The sequence below is a fragment of the Lipophrys pholis genome (genome assembly GCF_963383615.2).
Source record: "Lipophrys pholis genome assembly, chromosome: 18".
NCBI lineage: Eukaryota > Metazoa > Chordata > Actinopteri > Blenniiformes > Blenniidae > Lipophrys > Lipophrys pholis.
This window is the reverse complement of record NC_137646.1, coordinates 19561425-19581347: the sequence shown is the minus strand read 5'-3', so window position 1 is coordinate 19581347 and position 19923 is coordinate 19561425. Positions and strand designations below refer to the sequence as shown.

The window sequence follows — 19923 nt, the reverse complement described above, 5'->3', positions numbered from 1 at the left end:
TGGTGTAACTTCAAACCTTAAAGAATAATTGCAGTTTGTCCCGTCGGTTTTTCCCCAAATGTCTTATTGCATGACTCTACATAAATTCAGTAATTTTATAGTGCCATGGATACAACACATTTACACAAAACTTCTCAGACTGGGTCAAATGAGTGGACATTAAAAAACAAATTATACAGCTCCCAGAGTGAGAAACGCTTATGAAAGCTTTCATACTCATAAACACAAGTGAGACCAGACAATAAATAGGAATGGCTGAGGCTGATATCTGAGAAGCTATAAATGCATAGTTTTCTAATCTGCTATGAGGCAGACGGCCAGTTCATATCACAGTAATGGAAAAAGGGGGAAAATCCTATTTGAGAATTTGCCAGACAGTCTTTCCATATAGTCAGTGCACAAACGTGAACGACGGGCAGCACAGTCCGATTCATGTGTATTGGATTATAAGGCTGGTGTGTCAAACACGAGGCCCGTGGGCCAAAACTGGACCGACAGAGGGTTTCAGTCCAGCCTGCAGGAGGATCTTGCAACGTGTAAAATCTATATAAGATGATTTATAGTCTATTCGGGTGTTCTGTTTTCCAGTTCTTGCCACAGAAGGTCACTGTTTTGCCCATAGGCTTGGCTACTTTACGCACTTCCTGTTGCATCTAGGATTCAATCCCACGTTCCCCGCAGGTCAAAATCAACATGCAACTCTGCACGCCACGAGGGAGGACATCTGTAATTTTTCTTTAAATTGAAAACAATTATTATTAATTTGTGAACAGAAGTATTTCTGTGATTCATTATAACTTTCATTCATTATAAAAACGTACATAAATGTAAACCTTTCAACAATATCTTTGTATATCTTCATCCTGTAATCCAGGGACAATTTGGTTTTGCTCTTATATAAACGTTTTTATGGAATAATTTCACTTGTTTGGCCCAGTTGTTGCTTATTGTTCCCCCTGAACTAGAATGAATTTGATACCCCTGTTATAAGGTGTTTAAATTCGTTTTTCTAAATGTGTTAAATGACTAAACACAAGTGCACATAGTCAAATATTTATAAAAGCAGAAAATGATTGGCCTAATTTTGTCATCAGTATCCATAATAATAATTTTATGATTATTTCTTGAATAATAAACACCCTTTGGGAGTGATAATGCACTAACTTGCTGTACTTCCACTAGTGGGCAGAAAGATATTTACACAAGTTAACCTGTGGTTAAGCTAAACCAGGATTTTCTTGCCTGCCAGCTTGGTTGTGAGCTGCAATTTAATCTGATTTCCCAGTTGAATAATCACAGTTAATCAAGTTACAGTGAAAGTTCTGACCTCCATAAGTTCTTGGAAAACTGTAATTGCTTGTGGCCTACCAGCGCCACAAACCACTAACTGCTAATGATGAAAAACATTTCGTTGACGAAACAGTAGTGGCCGCATTGGATCATGTGATTGTGCTCTGACCGATGTATGTCATAACCCGTTTTAAAGGCTTAAGAACAAAACAGAAGCCCTGTAAGGTACTTATAGCTTATGCTGGACAATAGTCCATTTACAAAGCAAGTAGAAGGGAGTGACTGAGGAATCCCACTGGACTCTGATTATTTTAGGAGTGAGTTGTAGAGACTGAACCATATATTTGGGTAAAAGAACTCCATCAACTGAAAGGGGTTTGATCCTTTGATATTTGTATGGAATCTCTGGCCATGATTTGACGGTGAGCTTTTGAACTTGGTTTCTGTAGGTGCAGTTTGCTAGTGGAGCAGACAGTGTGGTCCAGTATATTTACTACCAGCCCATCATCCACCGCTGGAGGGAGACCGACTTCTTCCCCTGCTCTGTCACATGTGGTGGAGGTAAACTGTACTGCCGTTCTTCCTCTATGAAGTTTAGTCCAACTTCAACTCGGGAAACTGGAGCTCTATATCATATATGTTCATATTATACCCCGTTATTGTGTGTAGGTTACCAGCTGACCTCGGCGGAGTGCTTCGACCTTCGGACTGGCCGGGTGGTCGTGGACCAGTATTGTCATTATTACCCGGAAAATGTCAAACCGAAACCGAAACTGCAAGAGTGCAACATGGACCCATGTCTGGACAGGTTGGACACCAGAGCTGTAGAGAACAAAACTCTGAATTTTACTTCAACAAATACTAATTTCCCTCACTTTTTCTGTCTTCTTAGTGATGGCTACAAGCAGATCATGCCATATGACCTCTACCACCCCTTGCCGAGGTATTTGTTAAGCGACGATGAAATATAACCCAATAGAAAACCTCCACTGACCTTCATCATTCTCTGATGTCAGGTGGGAGAGCAGTCCCTGGACGGCCTGCTCCACCTCTTGTGGCGGCGGCATTCAGAGTCGCTCAGTATCGTGTGTAGAGGAAGACATGCAGGGAAACATCACCCCAACAGAAGAGTGGAAGTGCCTCTACTCTCCCAAGACGGCCATCCTGCAGCCCTGCAACACCTTCGACTGTCCCACCTGGCTGGCACAGGAGTGGTCGCCTGTAGGTATCCTTCTATTTTTCTCTTACTAAATACTTGCGAGTGAAAGAACCATCAAATCCTTAGTCATAAAAGGTTTGAAGTAGAACACATTTGAGCAAAAATACATGATGACTACAATTAGATAAATGCTTCTGTCCTGTCTGTAGCAGTTGCCACGTAGAAAAGATTAAATATTGGCAAATCTTTCATTTGACTGCACAAAGCTGGGTAATATCTCATCTATGAAGAGATTTAAACACAAAGTAAAACACAACCTTAGTTTATGTTAAAGAATAGTTTCCCTTCTAAGCCTTTTGACCACTGCGCCGGGATCGGCCTCATCTCCCTCGTCAGCTCACTTTAATTCTTAGAGCTGCTGTTTCATTAACCAATCCCGCCATAAATGTCCCACTTGACTGCCTTGTGGGAATTTCTCTCCCTTCCCAGTTAAACAGGCACATGCAGAAGCCCAGGGAGCCGGGTTTGCGGCCCCCTAAAAACCTTGGATGCTGTTTATCTTGCACATTCTTCCCCCACGTTTAAAATGCTTGTTTTGGCAAAGGATATACAAAGTTCGCTCCTGAGCTCGAAAGCTGCGGGGAGTTTTTAGAAGGTCCCTCTCTTGAGTCAAAGACAGACTTTCAATCAAGTAGAAGCCAACAAATGTAACCACAGGGGTTTACTTGGATAAAAAAAAAAAAAAGACTGATATGTCCATTATCAATCAGTAACTAGTATTTGCTTGTTGTCATCAGTGTACAGTGACATGTGGACAGGGTCTGCGCTACAGAGTGGTGCTGTGCATCGATCACAGAGGTCTCCATGCCGGAGGCTGCAACCCCACCACCAAACCCCACATCAAGGAGGAGTGTCTGGTGACCGTGCCTTGCTACAAGTCCATAGGTAGGTGAGGTTTGGTGTTCAGTCTTGTTTTGTTTTTTTAATCTTTCAACCAGGACAGAAGAGTTGCAGCATAAATATATGGGATCACATAATATTTCATTGCTCATCTGTGTCTGGAAGGACATTAATGTACATTACAAGTTTGTTTGTTGGCAAACACACACAGCTGACAGGTGGTAAGTTTAGTTTTTCTTCTGTTATGTGCTCTCAGATACATTGCCTGTCGAGGCCAAACCGGTGTGGCATAAGCAGGCCATAGAGCTGGAGGAAGAGATCACTGTAACTGAGGAACCAACGTAAGTATTTGCAAAACACACACACATACTCACAAACGCCCCAGATGTGCAACCCAGATACAGACTTGGGTTTGGGGGTTTTCTCAAGCTCAGCAGGCAGGGTTCGACACAAATATAAGAACAACAGTTAAACATGAAGCTGCACAAGATCTAGAAAGGGCTGAAATTACTTCTACCAGTGTGCGCCAGACGGAGTGAAAGAAACTGGCAACCGACAAGACCAATACAGACACACATAGGGTGTGGGGAGACAATGAGGCACTGCTGATAGCACTCCACGGTCATTAGTGCAAGACACCTGAGGCCAGACGTCCAACACACCACAGACAAGGAACCTGAAGACAGACACCGGCACAGCCGCAGCATGAAATGTGCACAAACAAGCAGTCACACGCAATCGTCTGATCTGAAACCTGATGAACTGTGACTTTAAAGCATAAGGGAAACACATTGGGAACACAACTCATGAAGACATCCAAAACGTAACATGATTGTGATAATTGATAGTATCATTGTGGTTTCAGAGCGTCACTGGTTGTTGCGTCGTTCCCTTAAAACCAAAAGAAATTACATTTTAAGCTTCAAAATGTACTTTCATTATGAGATTATTTGAGGGTTTCTTTGATGCTGCAGTAGTTATCCAGATCGCAAAACCAGTTTGGATCCACAATTTACTGTTTGAGGTGCAGATTCTGGTAAAACCATCACAGGCCTGTTTGTAATTTATTATTATGCGAAGACGCAACTGCGAAAGCTATAAGAGATTTTTAAAGTTCAGAACCCAAAGGAAGGATTTCATGCTGTAAATTTCCTTCATGTTTTACTGTGACTCCTCAGGAGTAAAAAAAATTAAATAAGCAAATGTCAGTCGTACAGTTTCCACAACAAATTTTCACAGGCTTTGGAGTTACCTCATAGGGAATCAGGGACAATGTTGTCACACAGCCGGTCATGTGTGCAGCAATTCTCATTAACATGGAGGCATAGACAGTACGACTCTGTCCAGTTGTCTCACACTTTCCAGTCAGATCAGCTGTGCAAAACCTTTGTAAAATATTATTAAAGATATTGGCTCAAGTAGTTGGAAATGTATTGCTTCATTGGCAGTTGCGACAACGTGAAAAGATAGATTGGCACTTGCCAAAGTTGAGTGCAAATGGCGCCTCGGCTATTTGTGCGGACACAACATGTCGCGTGAGGTCATTCAACTCTGTTTCTATCAGACATTTATCAAAACCATCAGGAACACAAATAAAATAGATATTGTGAAATGACCAAGGATAAAAACGATATAGGAAAGGTTGTAAACACCAGTGCGTTATTAGAATTCTCCACAGTCTAATCTGTAAGTGCAAAACTGACCAAAACCACTCATATTTCATCATTTGAGCATTCTAGTTGAAAAACCTTCTCGGTACATTTCTTTAAAAATTCAACCAGCCTGTTGTCACGTCCTTTATACCAGGGCAACACTCGATATGTGTTATAAATATAAAACATGTACAAAACACCATAAATAGGACTCACTGTGCGCATGTTTAACATGCGTGAGCTGGGATTCTGTGACTCATTGTCATAATATTGTTATTTGTGAAGAAATGTGGAAGTTACCGAATATGGCGAGCCTCTGTCGCTGGAACGCAGCTCGCTCTCCGATGTTCCAGATGTTTTCGTCCCACGTTTCAGTTGACTGTCCTCTGAAGATGGACAATATTTGGCCTGTACCCAGCGTCTTGCATGACTTGTATCATCAGCCATGTAAGGCGCTAAGTAAGTCTGACTGACTGAGAAATGCCAAAACATGGGATTTTGCTCCAAAAAAAAAGAAAAAAAGTATGTCTTTCCTCGAAAAGCACATAAATATCTGTGTATAATATACCTTCAGTTACGCGCCAACAACAATATCTGCCTACCATCTGGAGCCAGGTTACAGGCATGAGAGGAAGACGGAACAAGAGAAAAGTCCCGTTAGACTTATTGCACCTTCACTGCCAGGTCTTCAGCTCCGAACCGCCGCTGTGCAGTCGTTTGAAAAATTAAAATCAATCCGGCCAAATTTTTTTATTTTGTTTTTGTAACCATGAGAAAATAAAATGTTGATGCACTGATGAGAGTATAATTGATTTGATTGTCGTGAGGCCTGAGAGGATGATACAAAAAAAAATAAAAATAAGGGTCGTTTCCTTCCAAAGATTGTTTTTGAACTGACAGATGTATTTTTATCCGTGCGTGAAGATAAACATTTCTGCGGCTTTGCTTTTTGACTCTGTTGTTCCTGTTCCAAGGTCGACCCGTGGGTGATTCATTTGTTTGCTCCGAAACACTGCGAGTCCGTGAGCTCTCGTAAAGCGCCAATTTGAGTGTAATTATGAGCTCATTATTAAGGCATTTTATAAAACAGTGTGATGCTCTTGTGTTGTGGTCAGACCATCGGAGCAGCTAAGAATGCTGAAGGCTGCTAAACGAGAGAGAGAGAGAGAGAGAGAGAGAGAGACGTCATGAGATGGCACATGACGCCCGTGCGCACGAGGAATATACTTTGCTGCCTTTAGAAACTCAGGTCGTCGTCTCAGAGGGGATCTTGTCGGCTCAGATAAGATAAGACAACTTTGCTAAAAACAATGAGCAGAAAATGCTTGTCGTTCTTACTGATTGCTTATTAAAACCTTCCTTTTTTTAGTGGAAATATTAGCATTTTACCGCTTTTTTGGGGGGAAAATACAGAGAAACATCTAGATTTCAAATTGACTTGTGCACATTACCTGCTTGTTCAGAATACTATTTGAGGGTGTAAAGTCACTGATACAGTCATTTTTTAGAAACGCAGTTCCACAAACACATATCTGCTCCAAAACCAATGACTTCTGCTTAAATCTGTGACACTTGATACAACTACTGGTTGCTATTGTAATAATACTGATATATCATCACTAATATTGTATTTTATACTCTTTTTTTTTTTTTTTTTCTTCACACATGATCTGGTAACAGTAAAATAGAAACATGTACAGCAGTCTGAAAATAGAAGAATCCTGATAGGAGTAATCTTAACTTTACTGTGGGTATTTTCTTGTATCAGGAAGGAATTGTGTGAGAAACGGCTGTAACACTGAGCATTCATATCAAATACATACAGTCACTTTCTATATATACAATATGTGCACTGCATGCTGCCAGCTGTCAACTTCCTGTTGGATCTGAGAAAATAAGATATGCTTTCACGGCTTTATAATAATAGAAAAAAGTGGATCAAGTGGATCTCATGTAGTTCCAATCCCATCTTTTTGTGTCTAACATAACAATGATGGAACTGCTGCATCATTCGTGAGCAATTAGGGATCACAAGCGAGGCTGAAAACTGCTGTTATGATCTTCAAAAGCACCACAGATGTGAACATCGTTGAATCGTAAAAGAAGCTCTATTGGTTTTGATTTCCCCTCCTTGAACCTGCACAGCATTAATGTTTTTCATCATCGCCAATGTTTCTCTTTTCACATCCTCGATGGTTTAATTCTCATCAAGAGTGTCTATTCAATTTGAAGATCAAGAGGGATTTGAATACCTTTCTGTCTCACGCTTTCTACAGATATTATTTCTTTTATGCTCTCCTGAAACTTTTGAAGAGGTGACAGTTCAGTCTCTGGACTTTAAGTATTTCCTCCTTGGATCCATTGTTTAAGATGAGGAAGGATGCGCATAGATGCCAGTAATAGCTTCATCCTAATGCTGTGCAGCTGTTCAATTAATCACAGCGCGGCTGTTTTTCATAAATACTCTGAGAGTTTATGAACCGTGGAGTAAATTAATAAAATCTGTGTGCAGGGAAGGCTAGAAACTTGTGAACTGCTCTCCAAACTACTTCCAAACGAGACGGCGCTGGATTGGAAACGGTCCCGATCAAATTCGACTGGATTCACTTAAACTGCTTTTCCAGCCTGTTCGGCATTAAACATATAGACTTCGGAAACGAGCAGAGTTTCTATATATTTTATGTCAGCAATTAATCATTCCCTTTGATTTTTTTTTTTTCTTTTACTTCCTTCTTTCTTTTAAATGCTGTTGTTTTCCTCTGCAGCTTCATCCCCGGTCCCTGGCAGGCCTGCAGCCGGACATGTGGAGCCGGGACCCAGCGCCGGACCGTCAGGTGCCAGGTGCTGCTCTCCTTCTCGCAGACGGTTGCCGACCTGCCCGATGATGAATGTGACGGGGTCAAGCCGGCTTCGAGGCAGCCCTGCTACCGTACGCCCTGCTCTGGAGCAGATGCAGAGGAGGCAGAGGAGGCAGAGGAGGCAGAGGAGGAGGAAGCGAAGACGCCGGGGAGAGAGGAGCTTCACGACTGGGAGTACGAGGGCTTCACGGAGTGCTCGGAGAGCTGCGGAGGAGGTATGGATCTCGGATGAGTTCTACGATTTCAGAAAGTAGAGAGTGAATAGTCGGAAAAACTGACACGGGACAGTGGAAACTTCACTGTAAATGCTGTAAATTATTCATTCCATAGAAGAGACACGCCCACATAACGTGCAAAAGAAAAAATATCACATTTTATTCATTTCAAAGGTATAAAACATATATGGTTGTTGTAGTCTTAAGCAAAGTAATATACATGTACAAATAACACAAATGGGTCCATGACTATTCTTAATTATTTAGTGACTCAAGGTTAACTTGTGAAAATCAAATGAGCGAATCACATGATCTGCTGTCGTGACCCTGCAAGCGGAGGAATTGATAAACCTCACCAACGCCACCACAAGGAAGAATAAGTCAGTGGCTCAGTTGGTTCCGTGGTAAATCTTGATTCCCTCAGATTGGTGGTTCAATCCCTCATCTCAGCTGGACCATAAGGCAAATTGGGAAGGACAGTCGTCTCCATCCAAGTTGAACCTGGTGGTGTGCTTGCATGGCAGCCGTTGAACTTGGCGTGTAAATGGATGAATGTGACTTATTGTTTAAAATGGAAAGAGACTGCCAAAGTAATATAATGTGCTTTAGAAGTCAGTTTACATTTACAGACGTGACAGTTTCATTGGAGTTGATGGCTAATAGTTGCGTTTATAAAGTGTAATTCTCTGCATACTATTTCTATAAATAACACGTCCTGATTCTAAAAAGACACATTCAAAGGACCTTTTTCACTGCTCAGTTGCAGTGTGACACAGACCTTAGACTATATACAACTTGATTTGATATTCTCCAAAAGCAACATTTTACGATCTACGTTTGCCCATTAGTGTGGTGAGATTTAAGCCGTCTCTGTGGAGTGATAGGAACCCACTGTGGAGGAGTCAGAGGTTTACTGCGGTGGGTTGCACATTTCCTCAAAGTCAATTGATAGTCCGAGGATTTGATCCAGTTACTTTGAGGGAACAAACTTGCTTCGCTGACCTCGAACAGTCTGACCACCAAATCGATTTCATCACATTCAGACAGTTTACGAACATTATCTCCCTTTTAAGTCTTCATTTTATAGATGCAGAAAACACCCGAAGGCTGTATCTCCTGAACGTAAACACATCTCCAACAGGCTCCTCGAATTTACTCCGTCAAAACAAATGTGAAACGCTCCGGTAGTAAATAGTGACATCATATGAATGGATGACTAAATCTACGGGAGTTTAGACTTTGAGCAGGAGTAAGTGATATTATGTTAGATGATAATGGATTGAGTTACAGGGTCAGGCTGAAAGGCTATACGTCACGGCAGAATATGAATGCTTGGCCAGAGAGAGACAGCTTTCCTAAACATCCTGCCAACACGCGCTGAGGCCAACGCTGATCCCCTGTCCTCCACATCGGAGTCTGCATGCCAGCATTGTGTGTCTTTGTGTTGAAGTCTAAAGTGTAACCTCATTTTTGGTCGACGCGTGTGTGCGTGTGTGCGCGCTTAACAAACTCCCACTGGGGGATGATTTCAGACTGGTATCCGATATCACATGCGCACCCTGAGGGCTGCGCTCCTGTGGACCATCACACCACTGCGGCGTTTGAAGTGCCTGCCTCGCTGTTATTGTCCCCACATTAGAAGCAGACTCGCAGATTTATGTTACATTGCTTTTAATATGACATCACATTGCACGCAGGAGTTTATTTACAGTTCAGGCCCTACAGATGGTGTTTTTTAATGCTCACTGTGGGTTTTTTTTTTTTTTTTTGCACAGGCTAATATCTGAGCTTTCATTGTGGTATCTGCTTACACTATATAGCTTCTTTGTGTTTTTGTGGTAATTTGAGAGCGCTACTTGGTTTTGGCCAAGAGATCGGAGAAGTGAATTTGTGATCGGTGGTTCGAATCCCACAGCTGAGAGATTACCACAGAGGGTTTCTGAGCAAGGCTCTAGACCCACTAGCTCCCCACCATAACAGCCCACAGCCTTCGGGTTAAAGAACCGAACTTGAGATCGAATGTTTGCAGGTTTGAACCCACAGCCGACTGTTGGTCCCTGAGCAAGACCCTCAATCCCACAGCTCCTTGGCGTGCATAGTTAAGGTTTATTATGAAAAGGATACGTAAAAGGCACAAAAGTAATTTCCCTAAGTCGATTGATAAAGAATGCTTTCTTTCTTCTTAACAAGAACATAAGGGCCCTAGAAATGTATAGACACTTCAATAACATTGCATTTTAAAACTCGGCTGTCCATTTTGTGATTGTGCTGAACCGCAGGTGTGCAGGAGGCCGTGATCATTTGCCTGAACAAGCAGACGAGGGAGGCGGCAGAGCAGAGCCTGTGTGTGAGCGCCCGTCGCCCCCCGCAACTTCTCCAAGACTGCAAAACTCAGCCTTGCCCGCCAAGGTACAAAAACACCCACAAATCATGCCTTATCACCGGTATTACTGCTTAGTACTTTCAAACATTTGATTGTATTGAGCAGATACAACTTAATTGTGGTTGTGATTGTTAGAATGAACCCTATTTATATTTACTTATATGTCTCCTTTGCTACGAGCCCCGTTCTATTCCTGGCTTATACACCTGCAACTCCTTTCCTCTGAAACCGTCAGACATGCGTCACACTAGTTAAATCAATGAATAACTACTAATCACTGTTGCTGAACAAAGAAGAGACTCAAACTCTTCTAATCCACTTTATTCTGCCTCTCATATTAAACCACTTGGGCCAATTAAATCACAGTCGGGGCCACTGGAGTCTTAGTGATACTGAAGCAGGATGACAGTGATAGATGATTGTATCAGTGAGAGCAGGAAATTAAGTCTTGTGGAACCCTGGTCGAAATCCGACACAAGAGGGATCCAATATCAGTGGTTAGCTGTACCTGCGAGGCTGAGATGTAAAATTGTCCTTGGACGAAACGTTTCAAGATATATTTCTTTTCCAGAGCTGTGTTAATGCAGAAAGGTAGGAGGCTTCAGCTTCTCTACTTAGTGTTTCCACTTGGCAAGCCGCTACTGCAAAATACCACCACTTGGACTTTTACACAACTACAAATGACCTTTAATAATCGCACGTCATCTTGATGAATTAGTCACGTTACCACGAGGGTTAATGGTGTTGGTGTTTGTCCTGAGGGGATGCTGCTATAAAAGCCTGTGGAGGTTGACTGAAGTCATACGGCCAAGCATGACTTCAGCTTCTAAACCTAGTGGTAGTGTTTTCATTAAATTATGAAATACTTTACATGTAGAAATAGAGGGTCATAGATGAAATTTTACACTATTAAATCTTCAAAAAAAAAAAAAAAACTCTTTCTCTACATGCCAAATGAGCAGTGTTGTTCATATTTTCAGTCATTTTCAGTAAATGGATCTAATGTTAGAATTTAATCCCCAAAAATTTAAAAGAAAAAAATGAAACAATATATGTTGTTTAATGTAATAACTGAAAATGTTATTAGTTAGTGGATTTGATGGTGGGCCACACGTTTCAAATTAACACCGGGCACATTGTCCACCACTGTGTGTTCCACTGCTCACACTTTGGTCAGAAAAACCCAGAGGCTTGCTGCCTGCGCTGGCCTGTTTTTCCAGGCCTTGAGTCTTGTTTTTAAGCACAACAAACGCTGCACTGGACTTGTTTCCTTTGGCCCTTCACTCCCTCCCTCAGGCCTCCTCGCCCTCTCATATTAAGCTACACTCTTTGGATAGTGTTCCCTCTGAAGGGAAACAGCCATAGGATTTTTCTTTGAATATAGTCCCGCTCCCTGTACAAGCTTCATTCCCAATTCTCCTCAGTCCCTAAACCCTTGAGTAAATACGAATAGTTTTGAAATATCACCTAATCTGTCAAGCCAAAAGTGGACTTGCTGCCATCTCAGCAAAGCCGAAGATTTAAAGGCATAAACCAGTTAGACACAGGCCTCTTACTGAAATAAAGCTGGCGAGGTAACTTTGATGCTGGATTAATGGCCCAACATGAAATTATGTGTTAGGACAACAAAAATAATAGTCCACATAGGTCACGGAAAAAAGAGGAGGGCAAAAGCAATGCCTGGGGAATTTCTCATTTATCACTGAAATCAAAGATGTGATGTATCTCATGTTTTTACTGAATATACTTATTTATTGAAAATGACAGATCAGAGGTTGAGAAGGTTACAGGTCAAGCTAGAGAGGCACGGTTGAGGTGGATATATTGGAGATTGTTGGGTGTAATGAAAAAGGACACGAAGAAATACAATTTTTCTGTGTTTGATGAAGAACTTGGTCTGTATTGTCGTGTTTGAAATCTGATGTTTGGAGTCTCCGGACATAAAAATGGTTTTATAGGTGGGAAACAGGAAACTGGACTTCGTGCTCCGCTACCTGTGGGGTTGGCCTGATGACCCGCACCGTGGCGTGTACCCACCGGCCCTCTCGGAGCAGCAACCACACAGCAGCACTTCGAGATGAAGACTGTCATAGCCCCAAACCCAGTCCCCTCCAAGCCTGCAACCGCTTCGACTGCCCTCCCATGTGGGACGGCGGTGACTGGGGACAGGTAATAGAGCTCCTCCATGACTCTACAAATGTACAACTCAGTAAGTATTGACGATCTAACGTGTACAACCTTGTGTGTCCAGTGCTCCCAGAGCTGTGGTGGGGGTGTTCAGAGGAGGCAGATATTGTGCAAACAGCGGCTCGCTGATGGAAGTGTCCTGGAGCTGCCTGACACCTTCTGCCCATCCAGAAGTCTGACCAGCCAGCAGCCCTGTGGCAAGAAGGACTGCCCACCTCAGTGGATCACGACAGACTGGACACAGGTAGCCTGCCAATAGTAGCAAAATTCGCTTGTGTTTTACAAAATAGTTTTTTACACCTTTTGATGTTGTGAATGTTCATTTTTCTAGTGTTCAGTGACCTGTGGAAATGGCATTCAGACTCTGCAAGCCATTTGCAGGAAGCCTGGAGAAAATGGTCAATATTCCACTGTAGACCCTAAGGACTGTCTTGAGCTGGCCAGACCCATCCGAATCCGAGCATGCTCCCTCAGGCACTGTGAAAGTAAGAGAACCCTCTATTTACCTCTTCTGTGGTCACTTGTATTCCTAATAAACGGGGGCATGTTGTGTGAAATCAGAGTTTAGCTGAGACAGCTGCAGCCACTCACATGTTCTTTGATTTGACTGCAGACAATGCCAAGCCCGACCCCTCCATACTGGCTCAGAGGAACGTTTACATCCAGTGGAAGAAAGGGAAAAAGGTGCAGTTGGTTGTCGGCGGCTACGCCTACCTGCTGCCCTGGACAACTGTTGTTCTCCGCTGCCCGACCCGCCACTTCCGTAAAGGCCACATCAGATGGCTGAAGGAAGGGAAGCCCCTCGTCGGCCTCCCGCACCGCTCCACAACCTCACTTGGCTCCGTGAAGATCCAGCAGGTCCGCGCCTCCGACGCTGGGATATACACATGCGTCGCCGGCAAAGCCCGAGAGCATCTAGTTCTACAGATTATTGGCAGCAAGCAAAAGCTGTCCGTTCCAGAGTCATGGCTCTTTGACAATGGACAACAGAAGGCTTGGTGGCCAGACGTGATCTCAGCCAGGGAGACATTTCAGGAGTTACCCATTTCTCTCAACCAATATGACAACATCGTTGAGCAGCTGCTTGAACTGAAAGACTCAGTCCAGGAGGAAAAGCACATTGGCGACAAGCCTCACTCGAGTGAGAAGAACAGGTCGACTCTGGAGGACGAGAGAGCGAGTTCTGAACTTTCCGCCCCCGTTGTGCTCACTGCTGACACCCACAGGTTAGATGAGATCATGCAGAACCTCTCCGCCGGCCTCGGCGGACCGCCGAGGGAACAGCTCATCACTCAGTTGCTCAGCGAGCTCACAATGACGGAGGGCGACACCAATGAGTCGACTCTTCACCCGCCGGAAAGCGCAGAGTCCTCCACCCAATCGCCGGCCCTTTACAAACCGAACACCAAAGCTCACACTCCCAGACTCAGAACCCCTGTGATAATCCAGCGGATGAAAAAGGTCGGAGGGGCACCGCAGTCCGCGCTGGTTGTTTCCGTGGGTGTGCCAGTGGTGCTGCAGAAACCGGTCGCCTCTTTGGTACTGAGGTGCGAAGCACTCGGGAATCCAGAACCGACCTTGAAATGGACAAAGAACGGAAAAGAGCTGCACTTCAGTAACAGGTAAGAAACTACCCCTTCAGTGTGATTTTTAACTTTATTTACGTGGCACCGCCCACTGTGGCTCACTGTCGGGATCCTGTCTTGGTGTGTCCAGAGTAGATCTGCTGCCCACTGGTTCACTCAGGATTCAGTCTCCTGGCAAGGAGGAGGAGGGTTTATACACTTGCACTGCCAGGAACCGTGTTGGAAGGACGTCTCTGTCATCTTGGCTGCAGTTTACAGGTGAGATCCAACATTTCTTCTCTCCTCGGTGACGTATTTCCTCACATTACGAGTTTTAACTCGAGGACACGGAGACAAAATCAACAATGTGAAAAGTGCTAGTGTGAAGCTTTTTTTTCAAGCTTTTCAAGTTAAACTGTGTTTTAAGATTCAAAAAAATGCCCCATCACTTCTAATGACTACATTAACTGTTGCCGACGAATTGATTTTTGTTGTTGTTGTTGTTACAAGTACTGATGAAGTCAGCAGTACTGACTTAATGTTGAGTTTAGCTTACCCTGTTTAAGTTTTATGTATTCAGTTTACACTAATTTGTGTTGTTCTTCTGCGGTTTCCACTGAGAGCTTCTGGGAAAGCATTTTTTTCAGCTGAGAAACACGCAGACACAAGAGTAACCATAGACACACATATACAGGCAGATTTTTTTTTTACTTTCCCCCCCGATATCTCTCGTCTGATTCAGTGATGGAGAATGTTCGGGGCATCACACAGTCCTTCGTCTCGTTAAAACGCCATCAGCCCCAGACGAGCTTCGTCCTCATCAAAGCGCCATCACGGCGGGTTTCCTGACTCTCCAGCACTTTCCAGACCCATACGGCAACAATTAGAGGTTCCAGGCAATGTTTCAAGGAGGATTAAGTGGATGTAACCCATTCAGCTAATCTAAATGGAAAGGATAAAGAGGCTTAAAAGTGCTGAAAAATATCCCAACCGTATTTTCCTATATTTCCAATTCTGGTTCAGTTAAAGGCAACGTGAAGGATGCACTGATGAGCATTTTAGGGATAAACTGGAAGGAGAAAGAGTTTAGTCCACAGTCTGAATAACTTTACAAGGAGCTGAGTTAGAGATGGAATTTATTCCTGGCTTTGCGGTAAAAACAGACTTGCTCTGAGGGGGAGATCGGCCCTCGTAAAAACACAAACTAGAAACCTTTTTGATGAAGTGGAAGGCTGAATTTTAATGATTGCATCTTACTTTGAAAATAGGTGCATTCACTAATATGCGGTAAAGATGTGACTGTAATATTTATCAGGAAATGCAGCAACATCGTAATAATATTGGAATGTTGACAAAATGAAATGTAAGACTATAGTAAATGTTTCAGGTGTTGTTGTTTGCAGAGAATTTTTATAACCGTCAATGATATATGGGTTTTATTGAAAATAATTTAAATGTAGAACCAAATTTACCTACTACTTAGGAAGTTATTTGCGCGTGTTTCACCCTGTTTGTGTGAAAAGAGAGAACTCTAAAAGTACATTTATTAGAAGCGTCTGCTGGTGGACGAGCCATTTCATCCCTCATTCCAGTTAAATGAAGGTTCCGGAGAGGGGATATGTAGTCCAGATGGATAGTCTATCCCTTCTATCACACCCAGAAAATCACACCCTGAGCTTAACTATGTCGATACATTCCCATTTTCTTTAAATCGGCTTTATTATTCTGAAAGATTGACTCCAGACTTCACTGAACTGGACAAATTTGTATAGAAGATGAATTGATGTTTTGTCCCATTGTGATTCCTACGACCTCAAATAAATGATTGATTTTTCTGATCTGCTGATATATGGTTAATAGTAGGACTCGGGCTAAAAGGCAAAAGAGACAATAACCCTCAATAGAATAATATCCTATAAATAATAATCATTCAAGTCAGCTGATTTGTCTCCGTACGAGTTGATCCTACTCAACACATTGAACCTTTGTATTAATATCGTGGTCATCATGCCACTGCCTCTGGCTCTGTGGTCTTTTTTTTGGCCACACCAGTCAAAAGGTTCTGGATAAACCACCACTCAGGTTTGTTTGCTTCTGTTTTTTCAGGTGTTAAAGGAAGAAACTGTGTCCAAGGGAGCAATGTGGGACCAAATGGTTCTGCTTGTTCTGAGAGGAGAAACAGCAGCCTGTCAGCTGAGCTTTGTCAAGGACAAGTCTGCCCCCTAAGGTTTGTCTTCTGTACTACATGGCTGCTGGTTGATACGGCTCACAGTAGCCGCACACTTGCACAGCACTGGTGTGACTATTCACTGACGGCGTTTTGATTGACTTACTCTGTGGTTGGATCAGGTGGCGGGTAGACCCTTGGTCATCGTGCTCCACGTCTTGCGGCGGTGGATCCCAAACTAGGGTCGTCCGCTGTTTAAGCGGCGCTGAAGGCAGATCGAGAGAGGTAGAGAGCCAGCAGTGCCTGGTAACGGGGAAGAGACCCTCTGACACCAGGCTATGTAATATATTGCCCTGTGCCAGATGGGCCACAACCTCCTGGGGGCCAGTGAGTCCATGTTTCCTTCAGCTTTAAAAATGTGAAATTCCCTGAGAGCAAATTGCTTTATAAATAAGCTAGAATTTGTAATTCTGATTGAATGTTCTGTTTTAGTGTCATGGCCAGTGCGTGGGTCCGAGCTTGGCCACACAACACCGACATGTTTATTGCCAAGACACAAACGGTACCAAAGTCCCCTACAGGACCTGCAGCGGGCTCCAAAGGTGAATGCAACTAACAGATTATGAAGGATTGTGGAGTGATTTACCTTATTGCTGAAACTTCTCGTGTTTGATGATCAAATCTGGAGCTTTTCGTCACGTGTGTTTGTTTCCTTAGGCCGAGCTCCGTGAAGAACTGCTCCACAGACATGTGCGCTCTGCAATGGCGCGTCGGCCCGTGGACGCAGTGCACCGCCTCCTGTGGCCGCCATGGTTTCCAGTCCCGTCAGGTGACCTGCATCCACCACCGGACCAGCAAGGCCACAAGAGACCACCACTGCATGTGGAGTCCTCGGCCTCCCAGCTGGCAGCGATGCAACATTCTGTCGTGTGGGAGAGGTGAGGAAAGAATCTGCACTCGTGGAGTAAAATGGTTTATTTAGAAAAATTGGTTGAAATGAAGCGACTCTATTATATATTGTTCACCATTCATTACACCGTAGTGTAATGAATTCCCTCTGAGAAGCATTATTTCGTGGTGAAATAACCTCATCACTCGCTTGTTGCCATAACTTGCACATGAATAACATAATTTTTGAGGTCTAGCGCTCAATAAACTAGTGAAAGGGGGGAGAAAAAAAACAACCTGATATTTGAACCGAGGGAAAATGAAGAAGTGAAAGCCAGTTTTGCAGTGTTTGTTGCTGAAAGCCGCAACTCATAATAGTCGTAGCTTTGGTTTCACATGATGAGGTTTGAAAGTATTTTTCTCTGAAATGTGTGGTGCTATTGTGATGGGAAACTAGTCGGAAGGAATTTCACTTCTGGTACTTAAAGTACTAAACAATTATCTTTTTACAGTCTCCGAAGTATCAAGTATTCCCATAAGTAATATGCTTGTTAATTTGAAAGACCGACCAGACCTCATTGTGAGATGAAAGATTGTTCTTGTCATGTCTTTTTTTTTTTTTTTTAACCATGCCAGTGCAAACAAAACTCCTCAAACCTCTTTTGGTTTCGGTGGCAGAAAACGGTATTTCGGAGGTTCACCACACCGATGAAAGTATCCTCGCGTACCGACGTCCTCGCCGCTTGATCCTGGAACGATCTGTGCTTCATAAATGTGTATCCCCGTTGTCGGTTCCAGCAGGCGACTGCAGAGACAGCACGAGGTACTGTGAGAAGGTTCGACAGCTGGAGCTTTGCCCGCTGCCCCAATTCAAAAGCCGCTGCTGTTACTCCTGTCGAAACACCTGAGGGGACGGACGTGAGCGGGACCGAGGAAAACCTGGAGACGCCAAGAGGGACGTGCCAACGGAGACGTGACATCCTGACACCTGCCAAGCTCTTGAGTGTGAAGGACTGTTTGGTTTGTGGTTTTGATCTGCCCTCCTCAAAGATGCCAATTTTTTTTTTTTTTGAATTTGAAAAAGGAAAGACATTGTTGTTGATGAAGGCTTCCGGTTTTAAACAGCTTGACTTTCTAAATTAAGCAAACTTGAGGAAGTTCCCCCCCCCCCCCCCCTGTGGGCAGTAGTAACCTGTGGTTGACCACGTGTTTTTGCTATCAAAGGGGAACTTGAGACAATAAAAGCAGCGACATTCGGGCGATCCCCTTCGATGAATAGTCAGTTTCGAGGATTTCTCAAAAAACAAAAGTGCATCATGACTTCCTGTACCTCCATCACCACATACACAGCATATGCTATCGATAAATTCTACGTCCGATCCCACACAGGCACAGATCTAAGTGGAATAAAACAGAAATTCTTTTTTTTTTATTGATTGACGTCATTACACAGAAGTCCTCTAACCTTGAGATAACCACTGGAAAGATGTACGCGTTTCATTATCGCAACAGTCGCCACAGCAGTTAAACCTTTTTAATGTTAAATGAGATTTTGTTTATGTGGCATGAAAAAAACTTCTTTTTTTTTAAACCGAAAAAATAACGTCAAGGCTGTTTAGAAATGGGAAGCAGTTAATGTTACTAGGAACACATACTCAATGTTCAACGTTTGGTATCAAGCATGTGAGATTGAAATTTAGCACATGTTGACCACAGTCATTGTTCCAGGGAAAGGAATCTGGCTTGCAGGTGCATCAACCACACAGAATAGAAAGTGAGACAAAGATTTCTTATGCGTGGTTTGCACTTTGGGAAGTGTTTTACTCCAACAAATATTGTTTTGGGTAGAAACAAATTTATTTTGCACTTAGAACTCATCCGAGTCCTTGTTAAGAACATGGCTTGCAGGGTTTGATTTCTCTCTAGTTTGTAAACTTCAGGTTGTTGTAATAGTTCTTGAAGAGACTTGTCAATCGTCCCTCTAACCACTGTATGACATTACATGATTTAAACATGAGGTGAGCATCATGATATTAAATAAAATTGTGGTTCGACCCGACCACAAAATCGTATTCTTTTCACTGGTTTGGCATTTTAGTGAAAAAAAACCCCAAACAAACAGCTTTTTACCTTTGACGGTTCTTGTGTTGTTAACTTTTTGGGCAAATTTCAATCTTACTGAAACGTCATTGTAAATGTTACTGTAGAGAATTTTGTAAAGCTCTTTATTGACGTACCATTCTTACATTAGTGTGCCAGATAGGCAGGGTTTGCACTTTTCACATTGTGTCCTAGATTGTCGGAAAGCTTCCCCGTCAAGTCCAACGTGTATGTCGGCAGGGGACGACTCCACCTGTTAACGGAGGTGCAATTATGTGAAATAATAATTGGAAGATATCATAAATATATTGCTTATGCTCTTAAGTTATGTAGATATTCGTTTTGTCGTTCTATTTATTTCCATGTGAGTTCTTGTGCATAGTGTTGTATATATTTACAGGATTGGGGTTTGAGCATCGATTTCCCTGCAGCTGTTGGTGTTTGGTGTGCATTGCTCCAGGGACCCTCTGCTGGTGACATGATGTGTTGCTTTTTATCATCAAATAAAACCAAATACATTCCTTTTTCTAATTAAGTCTTTTTCTTTCTTTCATTCTTT

At 43.0% G+C, this 19923-nt stretch overlaps 1 protein-coding gene across 3 annotated transcripts in view; it reads left to right on the top strand.

The window, feature by feature from the left end:
- Positions 1–19897, top strand: part of LOC308123763 (ADAMTS-like protein 1) — an 88453-nt gene extending 68556 nt beyond the window's left edge. For 2 of the 3 annotated variants that reach the window (XM_080486422.1, XM_080486424.1), the window contains 18 exons: positions 1740–1851; positions 1960–2098; positions 2183–2233; positions 2307–2511; positions 3247–3394; positions 3606–3690; positions 7767–8074; positions 10354–10483; positions 12416–12626; positions 12709–12888; positions 12976–13129; positions 13258–14266; positions 14361–14488; positions 16316–16436; positions 16559–16763; positions 16869–16978; positions 17094–17314; positions 18063–19897. In XM_080486422.1, coding sequence (XP_080342548.1) covers positions 1740–1851; positions 1960–2098; positions 2183–2233; positions 2307–2511; positions 3247–3394; positions 3606–3690; positions 7767–8074; positions 10354–10483; positions 12416–12626; positions 12709–12888; positions 12976–13129; positions 13258–14266; positions 14361–14488; positions 16316–16436; positions 16559–16763; positions 16869–16978; positions 17094–17314; positions 18063–18172 — 3627 coding nt within the window. In that variant the 3' untranslated portion in view covers positions 18173–19897. The remainder of the gene's footprint in view (positions 1–1739; positions 1852–1959; positions 2099–2182; positions 2234–2306; positions 2512–3246; positions 3395–3605; positions 3691–7766; positions 8075–10353; positions 10484–12415; positions 12627–12708; positions 12889–12975; positions 13130–13257; positions 14267–14360; positions 14489–16315; positions 16437–16558; positions 16764–16868; positions 16979–17093; positions 17315–18062) is intronic. The other variant, XM_080486423.1, reaches the window with a different exon arrangement.
- Positions 19898–19923: the final 26 nt, after the last annotated feature.